The sequence below is a fragment of the Myotis myotis genome, unplaced genomic scaffold, assembly GCF_014108235.1.
Source record: "Myotis myotis isolate mMyoMyo1 unplaced genomic scaffold, mMyoMyo1.p scaffold_m19_p_20, whole genome shotgun sequence".
NCBI lineage: Eukaryota > Metazoa > Chordata > Mammalia > Chiroptera > Vespertilionidae > Myotis > Myotis myotis.
Genome location: NW_023416325.1, coordinates 15,145,429 through 15,157,616, shown reverse-complemented (window position 1 = coordinate 15,157,616; position 12,188 = coordinate 15,145,429). Strand labels below are relative to the sequence as shown.

The following is a 12,188-nucleotide window of genomic DNA, read 5'->3' as shown; positions in this document are numbered from 1 at the left end:
GGGCATCTAGGAAGACAGGATGGGGGCCTGGATGTGGTGGTAGAGGTGCAGATGGAGAGTTCAGGGTGCACATACTGAGTCTGAAGAAATAAAGATCTCTGGAACCAGGAGAGAGACTCAGGGGATGAGGGAAAAGATACAGGAATCTTTTGACACTGGTATAGTGAAAATATGCACACAGACAGTGTTTGCTAGATTCTTCAACTAAGAACTGTCTTCTTACCTGTTCCAATTTGGACCGATTGCTTTCGAGGCCTGCTGCACAGCTATCATACTGGGATTTCTTTTCATCACACTCTTGGGTTAGTTCCTAATGTAAAAAGGGTAAATGACTGAGCAAGTGAAAATCAAAGGCCTGAAATGTGGCTCTGACACAATGCATGCCCTTGTTAGTCTCGTAACTGAACTCTAAGCTTCTTGGCATACTTAAGGGTTATTTATACAACAATTAGACATTTGAGAATTATGACAGATGGAGGTGCTGATAAACACAATAGCTACCATGTACTGAGCTGAGTGCCAGGCTTTGTTAGGAGCTAGGGACACAACAGTGAACAAAATAGCCAAAAAACCTTCCCCTCAAGTAACGTTTCGACAAGTAAAAAGGCTGTTGAGTGCTATGATGGGCAAATGCAAGATGTCATAGGTGACCTGGGACTCTCAGTAGATCTAATCCAGGCTTGGGAATCAGTGGGGACAACTTCCTAGAGAAATTGATATCTAAATTGAGGTATGAAGGATTAGTAAGGGAGAGTGGACAGGGGAGGAGAAGATTCAGAAAAAAGGAACACTGTCTAAAGGCTTAGAAGCTAGAGAGGGGAATAATTTAGGATGCACACGTAATTTATTATAATGGAGTGTGTCTGGGAAGTGTGAGAACAGGCTGAAGTCTTTGGCAGGGCTCTGTTCAGAACTTTGTAAACCATATTAAGGTGCCTGAGCTTTAACCCTGATAATAACGCAATCTCACAACAAGTCCTTAAGGTATTAATCTCCCTATGTCATGCCTGGAGAATGTTCAGAGGGGCTAAGTACCTGGCCAAAGATTATATTGCTGGGGAGGTGTCAGAATTTGAACTCAGGCTGTTTGAGTAGCTTCAAATTTCTTCTAATGCAGTATTTTGAATTAGACAATATGAAAATATACTACAAACACCTAGAAATGTTAAAAGTATTTATAAATGCTTGATAAGGTAGAGTAAACATCCTTTCAAATCCAGAGCTGAACGGAACTCTCAAGGAAGTAAGAGGAATTACCAGGGCCAGTAACAGAAGATGACACCTGGTGGCTACCCTTGGTGAAGGGAGATGGGAACAGTCAATCGTGGTAACAAAAGTGATTATAATGTCCAGGCAGGGCAGCGGACAAAGTCCTAGGCCTGTGCAGAGTGGGGAGTTAGAGCTGAGAATTCCATAGTAAATCCAAATTTTTGTTTCATATATATATATATATAGATGAGGAAGGGAGGATAGCGAGAAACATCAATGATGAGAGAGAATCACTGATCGGCTGCCTCCTGCACACCCCCTACTGGGGATCAAGCTCACAACCCAGGTATGAGCCCTTGGACGGAGGCTGACGTTCTATCTACTGTGCCAAACCGGCTAGGACTCCACATTGTTTTTCAACCCGCAGACCCATGAGAAAAAGGTTAATCCCAGGCTTGGACTGATGTGGGCCAGCCTCAGAATGACCTTGGTTTCACACTGCACAGTTTCCTTGGGAACGGGTGAGTTAACAGAAATGATAAGTGAGGAAATGGTAAGTGATCATTTCTGTTGTGTGTGCTTCCTTTGTTGGGTGGGACTGCATCTAGTTTAGGGTGACTAACAAAGTATAAAGGATTGGTGGGAAAAGGAGCTGTGGCTTTTATGTATCTAAGTGACCTACAGACGCCAAAGGCTCTCATGGGTCACAGTCATACCCACTCTCACCGGAGAAGGGGCAACAGAGGCTGTGTACTTAGGCAGCTGCTGTAGCCTCCCGATGAGATGAAGATACTTTAGTAAATGAAAGCCTTTGTTTTGTCTGTGACTGCTGATCAGTAAATGCGGCTGTGCTGCTGCAGAAGTGGATGGGAAAAGGCCAGGCAGGTGTGGGGTTTGAATTGACCCTACCTGCATGGTCTAAGACAGTGATGGTGAACCTATGACACGCGTGTCAGAGGTGACACACAAACTCATTTTTTTGGTTGATTTTTCTTTGTTAAATGGCATTTAAATATATAACATAAATATCAAAAATATAAGTCTTTGTTTTACTATGGTTGCAAATATCAAAAAATTTCTATATGTGACACGGCACCAGAGTTAAGTTAGGCTTTTTCAAAATGCTGACACGCCGAGCTCAAAAGGTTCGCCATCACTGGTCTAAGAACTCGCATGCTGAGACATTAACTCGAAATTAACTCCCAGTCTGTGATCCTCCTAAAACACCTGGCAGAACAACCGCAAAACCAGTCTGAGGGACACACCCTTCATCCCAGCTGCCAGGATTCAAGAGACAAAACATCGAGGAGGAAACAAGATGGTGGCCTAGGTAAATGCCTGCACTTGCTGCCTCCCACAACCACATCAAAATTACAACTAAAATACAGAACAACTATTATCCAGAACCATGGGAAAGCTGGCTGAGTGGAAGTACTACAACTAGAGAGGTAAAGAAGAAAGCACATTGAGACTGGCAGGCGTGCGGAAGTGCAGAGGGGTGTGCCACTTTTTTGATCGGGAGGGAGATCGCCTCTGAGGAGGCTGCCCAGAGGAGCGAGGGGTCTCAGCCTCACATCAGGCCCAAGCCCAGGGTTCCAGAGCTAGGGAAAGAAGTTCAAACCAGTGTGGATTGGGACTGAGTGACACAGAGGCTGCTGGAGACCCAGCTGCTCCTCTTAAAAGGCCGGCACTGTGAACTGAATTTACAAGCTCCCACTTCCTCTGAGCTCCAGTGCTGGGCGAGGCTCTGGGGGACCCAGACACATATGGGGAGAAACTGGACTGTCTGGCATTGGGGCAGGAATTTGAGGGCGACTTTCTTCCAGACGGAGGTGCTCACAGCGGTCATTGGTCCCTTGCTGGGACCTCCCTGGTACAGGGCTGACTAGCAGCCATTTCTGTTTGCTCCGCCCTGGTAATTCCCTGAGGCCCCACCCCACCCAATTTACAACCCCACCTAAGCTGTATGCAGCGGCTTTTGCATATGAATGGCCTAAAACCTGTCAAACTAGCTGCAGTTCGGTCAGGGAGCCCCAAAGCTATCAATAAAAGGCCCAAGGCCCGCACCAGCCTGCCTTGCTTCACAGCTGGGCCTTGCATGGACACTTCTAAACCCGATACAAAGAAGAGGAATCTGTAACTCTCTCTGTAGCTCCTGCTGGGTGGTCCTAGGCAGTGGCTGACTTTGCACCTCCCTGGAGACCCAAGAGCCAGTGTACCCAGTGGTCAGTGTGAGATCATACCAGATTACAACTCTTCACATCCATAAATGACACATTCAAGGGGCAGACTCAGTGAGCACCAAAGCCTCACTGAAGCAAGTCCTGCTCCATAAGGTTGTCTCTTGCACAGCAGTTCTCTCACTGTAGTTGCTGCTGGTCCCCACAGCCAATTGGCCTGGAGGTCAATTCCTCCCAGTGACACCAACAGCAATCAAGGCTCAACTACAAGAAGACTGTGCACACAGGCCACAAAGGGGTGCACCAAGAATGTCCACCTCAGGTGACTGCAGAGGCTGAACCACTGGGCCCTATAGACAACTATTACACAAGGCCATTCTATCAACTCAAGGAGACTTAGCAGCTACCCAATACATAGAAACAAACACAGGGAAGAAGCCAAAAATCTGATGAACAGAATAAACTGGTGAATGGAATAGAATCAGGGGCATGGAAATGTAACAGACTGACGATTCTCAGAGGGAAGGGGGTGTGGGCGGGTGCAGGAAGAGATTAATTAGACAAAGATCTTATATGCATGTATGCATTACCTATGGACACAGACAATAGGGTGGCGAGGGCCTGGGGTGGGTGGGAACTGGGTGGAGGGGAGCTATGGGGGGAAGAAAGAAGGACATCTGTAATAATCTCAACAATAAAGATAAAAAATAAAGAGAGAGACAAAACCTTAAGAGAAGCTCACAATCCCAAAGTATAAACATACAGGGAAACAATCAATCCATTATGTGTGAGAATCAGAAGATATACAAAACAGCAGGGCTACACCTCCAAAAACTCAGAATACCAGAAATATGCCTACTTAGTAAGTATGTTTAAAATAAATAAAAGAGGAACTGAAAACAAAAGATTAAAAAGGGACAGTGAACAAAAATAAGACAAAAATGAACATAACTGTCACTGACATGAAAAACTAAGTAGTGGCATAAACATAAGATTAGACCCAGCTCAGGAAATAAAAGACTGAACTCGTAAATAGCGCTGAAGAAATTATCCAAAATTCATCATAGACAAAAAGATAAAAATATGAAAGTGGGGTTAAGCAATAGAGCACAGCATGTGTCTAACATTCATCTAGTACAGTGGTCGTCAAACTGCGGCTCTCGAGCCACATGCGGCTTTTTGGCCCCTTGAGTGTGGCTCTTCCTAAGCCTTAGGCAGTGGTCAGCAAACTCATTAGTCAACAGAGCCAAATATCAACAGTCCAACGATTGAAATTTCTTTTGAGAGCCAAATTTTTTAAACTTAAACTATATAGGTAGGTACATTGTTATTAACTTAATTAGGGTACTCCTATGGCTTAGGAAGAGCCACACTCAAGGGGCCAAAGAGCCGCAGTTTGATGACCATGGGTAGGATTACCCTAATTAAGTTAATAACAATGTACCTACCTATATAGTTTAAGTTTAAAAAATTTGGCTCTCAAAAGAAATTTCAATTGTTGGACTGTTGATATTTGGCTCTGTTGACTAATGAGTTTGCTGACCACGGATCTAGTATAGTGGTTCTCAACCTTGGCTGCACATTAGAATCACCTGGGAATCTTTTTAAAATCCTGATTTCTGGGCCTCACCCTCCGGAAATTCTGTTTCTTTGTTATGGGGTGGGGCCACAACATTAGTAACAAAGAAACAGAATTTCCAGAGGATGAGGCCCGGAAATCAGGATTTTAAAAAGATTCCCAGGTGATTCTAATGTGCAGCCAAGGTTGAGAACCACTGATCTAGTATGAATTGCTGGAGAAGGCAAGACCGACCAGGTAAAGAATGTTTGAAGATAGTATTATCTATGTAGAATTTTTCCAGAGTTAATGGAAAACAAAAAGCACAAATTCAATCAGAGCAAACAGAACTAAATCTATACAAATGGGACTTTACGTAACTCATATAAATGAAAAAATACAGCCCTAGCCGGTTTGGTTTAGTGGATAGAGAGTCGGCCTGTGGAATGAAGGGTCCTGGGTTCGATTCTGGTCAAGGGCACATGCTTGAGTTGCAGGTTTGATCCCCAGTGGAGGGCATGTAGGAGGCAACCAATCAATGATTCTCTCTCATCATTGATGTTTCTATCTCTGTCTCCCTCTCCCTTCCTCTCTGAAATCAGTAAAAATATATTAAAAAAAAAGAAAAAATACAGTATTTGTCTTTTTAACATGGCAAAAGACAGAGATAAAAATGCTCAGATGACTTAGACACCTCTTTGACTTGACAAATATGGAGGGATGTATTATTCAGGGATGGTGGTGAGATAGCTACATTTCTTTGTAATAGGAGAGGCAGGCAGTCCTTTACATACAGAGAAATTTAGTTAAATCATATGAAAATGAATTTCAGGTTTTGGTTACCTTATCCTATATAATAAAACCCTAATATACAAATCAACTGAATGGTGGATCGACCAGTCGCTATGACACTCACTGACCACCAGGGAACAGACGCTCAACACAGGAGCTGCTCCTGGTTGGGGGCAGCTCCTGCGTTGTGCATCTGCCCCCCAAGAGGGAGGCGACCTGCAGCAGCCATTGGTGGGGGGCACCAGTCAGCAGGTGGTGCCAGGCCGCCAGCCAAGGTGGGTGCCAGTGGGGGCTCCCCGATTGCCCCGCCTGCCAGTCACCCAACAGATGACTCTGATCGTCGGCCAGGCCTAGGGACCCTACCCTATATATTGGGAACAGTCTCTTACATTTAGAAATTAAAACCTAGCAAGGCTACTCTAACACTGAAAAAACAGGATGATGCAGCAATGACATGCATGGACTCTGGCTTGCACATCTTGTGGTCAGCCCTGATTCTGACACATATAACTGTGTGACAAAGCCAATTATTTAACTTCTCTCTGCTTCAGTTTTTCCACCCATAAGATGGGGAAAATGGCACTACTGCCTCAGCAGGATCATGTTATGTACTACTTTTCATAACAGGGCAAAAAATGTAGCTGCCCATACAACAGCAAGATGCCTTTCACCTGTATGAAAAGTATGGTCACTGGTGCATGCAGCGTCCCAGATTGCGAGAGGGATGTCCGACTGCCGATTTAGGCCCGACATCCCCTGAGGGGTCCCAGATTGCAAGAGAACACAGGCTGGGCTGAGGGACCACCCCCCTCCCCGCACCCTCTGCCCGCCCCCTCCCCCCTGTGCACGAATTTCATGCACCAGGCTTCTAGTATAAAATAATAAAGGACTTTATAGCATTTAAGATCTAGTATATGGTTTTACTTAGAAAACAATTAGGTTGAAAAGGAATAATATTCCATCTTTTTAAACTATTTTTAATAATTATAATGATAGTTTTTTTTTAAGTTCTTATGGATTCGTCATTGTTGCAAACTGCCTTATATGTACTATTTTGTTTAATCAGTTAAATATATGATCTGATTAAGTGTTTTATATTATTATCAAATTAGATGGTATTTGTCCCATCTTACCTATTAGAGCATCAACTCCAGAGAACAGAGACCTGTCGCTTCCATTCCTTTTGTTATGGCAGCAGTGTGTAATAGAACAAGCAAGGGTTTTGAAATAAGATGATGTAGATGCCAGAGTCAAGCCCCAACTCTCCCACTTCCTCCTTCTCTAGTTGGATAAGTCACTAAACCTGTCTCAGGCTCTCTAGTAGTTTCATAAAGAGGAAATGATGTCTATCTGACTTCCAAATCTGTGTGATTTTTTCTTTTCTTTTTTTAAAATGTATTTCTTTATTAATTTCAGAGAGGAAGGGAGAAGGAGAGAGATAGATGCATCAATGATGAGAGAGAATCACTGATCAGCTGCCTCCTGCACGCCCCTTACTGGGGGTTGAGCCCGCAACCCGGCCATGTGCTCTTGGCCCGAGTCGAACCCAGGATCCTTCAGTCTGCAGGCCGACGCTCTATCGACTGAGCTGAATTGGCTAGGGCCAAATCGGCTAGGGCCAAATCTGTGTGATTTTTTATTCTGCTTCTCTGACTCTGATGGCACTCGCTAAGAGTTTTATGGTTCCAATTTAGGCACATGCAATACAGGCCCACATTCAAACCTAAAATTACTGCATGGAGGGTGTTAACTGCCGCTCATGTCGAATGGTGGAGGCCACCGGACCTGGCTTTGTGAAGGGCATTTACCTCCTAATAGTTTATTTTTAAAGCAGTGGTTAGAATTAGCTTCCAAGTAATGGCATTTCCTCACTTATCATACACTATCAGAGTTTGCCCCCCAGCAAAGTAAGTTCATTGATTTAAGTTAACTTGTCACCACTTGTCAGCAGACTTTCAGCTTCTACCTGGCCACAGAAGAATTTGACTTCATATTTATAGCTCTCATAAGATTTAAAGCAAAAAGCTCATCTGGCTGCACTTGTGGTTTTAGCTTAAACTCCTCCTTCTCCTTCTCTCCTCCCCCCAATAATTTATGACAAACCAAGTAGCATAAATTAAAGAGAAACCTTTTCAGGTCACATTCTTCTTCTCTTTTGCAGAATCCTATCAATATAATAATAATAATAATAATAGTAATAATAATAATGTGTTTCCTATAAATGACCCAAGTAAAATATTCAGGATTCTAATTACTATATCTCAACCAGATAAAATAGTAACAGTATCACAATATCAAATTCACCTACTTGACATTTTTGACGCAGTTGTCGTAGCTCTTTTATAACTGGGGCTAGAGCTGACTTCTTTTCAGATACCAGTGAATTCAGTTTTCTTACCTGTCATTTAAAAAAAATACATGACATCTAAAAAAAGAATTCAAAAGAACAAAAATACTACATGCATAAAGATATTTACTGAAGTGTTATATATGAGTAAAAAAACTATAAATTACTTCAATGCCAAGCAATAGGAAAGTGATTTAGTAAATCTTGATTCCTCGGTAAGATGGAATACCACGGAACTATTCAAAATGTCAATTATTAACACTGCAAACCAATATGGCAAAACATTTATAATCTAACAAGTAATGACTAAAATAAACTACAAGTTGCCTATATACAACTATAATCATGTTGTTATGTAAAACAATATGTAATTATGTAGATTATATAAAATATACATAAACATAAATGAAGTGATATTCAAAATACTTAATAACCCAAATGGCATAAGTAATAATCAATCACAATGGACACCAGCTATAGAGATGAAGGCAGTCTTGCAGGCCTCTACAGGTGCTCAATGTTAATCTTTTTTTGTTGTTAATCCTCACTCGAGGATATTTTTTTTAAATCGATTTTTAGAGAGTGGAAGGGAGAAAAAGAGACAGAGAGAGAAACATCGATATGAGAAGGACACATCAATTGGTTGCCTCTTACACGTACCTCGACCGGGGCCAGGGATTAGGCCTGCAACTGAGGTATGTGCCCTTTACTGGAATCAAACCCGGGACCCTTCAGTCCACAGGCCGACATTCTATCCTCTGAGCCAAACCGGTGAGGACAATGTTAATCTTTTTTATGAGTCAGATTGTGGTGAGATGCTGGGGTTCTGGGCGAGTAGCCAATGTGGATAAGACAGGTTGAGAGTTTGGGGCAGCAGCTATTTACCAATAAGTAAGGAAAGAGTTAAACGTTCTAATGCCTCACGAGGCTATATCAGTACATTCTGGCTAAACGACAGCCCTAAATATGGAAAGATACTAAGGACACACCCAAAAATGAAATAATTTTATTAGTTAGGGTGGTATGTTGGGAAAACTTTTTTTTAAATCTTAAATATTTCCTTAATGTTGTATAACTTTCATACACTTCAAAAACCCTAAAACGCATGAACTGTTGTAAGTTGAACAACCTTACTAGAATGCAAAAATTCAAGAGACTGATACAGATAAAAATATAAACAATATGCAGAAAGGAAAATGTGAATGTTTCACTGAAAACTGGACAAACAAAAATATCTGCCTTCTATACCCCGTAAAAAACCACTAAAAATGTGTAATCACCATTTCAGACATGTCATCCAGGGTCCGTCCTTTCATTTCGTCAACCTCACTCTTCAGTGCAGACACTCTCTCCAGCTCTTCCTGGGTGTAACTATATCCAGATATACCCTTTTTCTCCTCAATGGTTTGCTAAAAGTAAAGAATAAATAGAGGTCAACCTATGAACCAGGAGGTTCGATATGCCAGGGTTGGGGGCTCAATCCCCAATTGTGCAGGAGGCAGCCATCAATCATTCTCCGTCATTATTGATGTTTCTATCTCTCTCTCCCTCTCCCTTTCTTTCTGAAATCAATAAAGATATATTTTTTAAAAATGCGGCCAAAAATTTGGTGTCAAAACCTCAATGACTCCACAAGAAGTATACATATTCAATCTATAATATTAAAGTTGTAAATGAAATAAATTAGCTTAGAATCCTAAAGGACAATCTTTATTGACTTCAACAATAATAACATCTCTTTATATGTTATAAACTCACACTAAATTTTACTATCTTCAGGTACATAGAAAGCAGTTCTAATTTTAGACTTTAAAATAGTGCTATGTACTCTGCATAGAATATAAAACAGGACACATTCAATAAATATTTGGAGAATGAGTGAATTCTCAAGTGATCCAATTGTATTTACATTTGCTTACTCATCCAATATTTGTTATATGCCTAAATGTGCCAAGCACAGTTCTCGGCAGTGACCAAAACGGGGAAAAATCCCCTTGCTCACAGAGCTTACTTCTAGTGAGAGTAAACAAGTAAAACACAGTGTGAGGTGAGAGTTGGGTTGAAATCTTAAGTAAAAGGTGGTTATAGGTCTTCCTGAGATGACATCTGAGAACGCCCTGAAGAAAGTGGGGGAGCAAGCCATGTAGACACCTGGGAGACCAGCAAGTGCACAAGACATGAGGCAGGAACATGCCTGGTTTGTTCACGAAATAGCTGGGAGACTGGTGCAGATGAAAGTAGAGTGAGAATGCAGTGGGGCAGGGAGGGAATCATAGAGGACTCAGCTGGTTTGCTGGGACAGTCTCAGTCTATGTCTTTTGTCCTTTGCATTCTCAAAAGTGTCCTAGTTTAGATGATAAATTATATTGTTACCTTATTTTTAGGACAATGAAAGAACTTGGACTTATTTTAAATGACATGGGAGGCTTGTTGGAGGGTTCAGATAAAGTAATTAAAAAAAAATTAATCTTAGAGAGAGGAAGGAAGGGAGAGAGTGAGCGAGAGAAACACGAGTTGTTTTCCATACTCACCCTGACCAGGAATTGAACCCGCCACCTTCCAGTGTCAGCCAGCCTCTGTCAATGACCACTCAGTGCTTGGATAATGGCCTCATGAACAGAATGGCTATGTTGGCAAATATGGAGGCTACGCATGGGCAAAATAGCATGGGCTCTCTCTGACTAATGCCCATCTAGCCATTGCCACTGCCACTGCCACTGCCACACATCTGACCTGGCAGCAACAGAGATCAACTGGTTTCCTCAAGGGTATGGAATCATCTCTTGAGGAAACCAATCATCTACTTAGTGGCAATATGATAACATCAGATCCTTCCTGCTCTGAAAAGACATTTCATTCTGACTGGCACTGACCCATATTCTGGGTAAGGGTTTGCTTTCTTGCCAACAATGTTCCAGCCCACACCACTATCCAAGGGCTCAGAGTATCTGGTCTACTGATGTAGACAGATTCCCACATATATCACCTCAGACCAAGAGACCTACTTTATGGTAAAGGAGGTGTGGTGGTGGGCACATGACCTTGGGATTCAGTCACTGTACCACACATCACCCCACCCAGAGAGCAAATGACCTGACAGAACAGAGGAAGGACCTCGTGAAGGGACAGCTAAGTGGCCAGATTGGAACTGGTGGCTTGTGAGGATGAGTTCTAGTCTTATACATGGGTCTCGAAAGTATGCGGGTTATCACTCTCTGGGCTTCCCACTCATCCACTTAAGGAATTAACTTTCCTGCTCCGGTTTCCAGAGCTGGTTGTGCTTCCACCAGAAGGCACATGAAGGGACCCTCCACACTTAATGCTCTGGCTACCATGTTGTCACTTGGGGTCCTCATGCCGGTGGACCAACAGGCAAAGAAAAGGGTTATTATATTGTAGGACATCATAAGGCTATTAATTACCCCGAAGTCAGCAAGCATAAGAGTGCTTCCTGGGGGGAGGGGTAAAAAAAAAAAAGAAAGACTGCTTCCTGCTACATTAAACATAAATGATCAGCTTATATAACATCTCTGTAATTAATCAGAAAAAAACAATAGTTGTATGATTTGTCTATTAAAAACCCCAGAGCTATAACCCATAAACCTCCTGACATTTGTAATTTTAGCACCCCAAGATAATACTGTATTACCAGCTGATGCTGAATATTTTCAAGACGTTGTTTAAGGAGTTCTTCCGTCCTCTGCAAGAGACCGAACTCAGCTTTAAATTCAGCTATTATCTGATGCTTCTTTTTGAAAACAGTACTCTTGCTTCTAAGTTTACTGACATATCGCTTGAACTGTAAGAGAATACAATATTAGTTTAATGAGTAGAAAAGTAGTTGCTAAACATTACATATACTCTCAATGTTTAAGAAACATTTTATTTTCTACTGTCTAACACATGTCCCAAGTATATAATAATAACTTAGTTTTATTAGAAAACTTAAAAAGACTAACTGCCTGATTCAGCATACTTTGTGTATGTTTTAATTTTTTGGATCCATCTAAATGGTGTAAATCCTTATGTAAAACTCTGTTACTGTCAGTATTTTTCCTTTTAAGTTATACAGCTAAATCTAAGGTCAGTAATTCTAAATTTG

At 41.9% G+C, this 12,188-nt stretch overlaps 1 protein-coding gene across 6 annotated transcripts in view; it reads right to left on the bottom strand.

The window, feature by feature from the left end:
* Window positions 1-12,188, bottom strand: part of IFT81 (intraflagellar transport 81) — a 52,557-nt gene that overhangs the window by 12,876 nt on the left and 27,493 nt on the right. For 5 of the 6 annotated variants that reach the window (XM_036354343.1, XM_036354344.1, XM_036354345.1 and 2 more), the window contains 4 exons: window positions 11,736-11,885; window positions 9,367-9,495; window positions 8,048-8,137; window positions 224-310 (listed from right to left, as the gene is read on the bottom strand). In XM_036354343.1, coding sequence (XP_036210236.1) covers window positions 224-310; window positions 8,048-8,137; window positions 9,367-9,495; window positions 11,736-11,885 — 456 coding nt within the window. The remainder of the gene's footprint in view (window positions 1-223; window positions 311-8,047; window positions 8,138-9,366; window positions 9,496-11,735; window positions 11,886-12,188) is intronic. The other variant, XM_036354348.1, reaches the window with a different exon arrangement.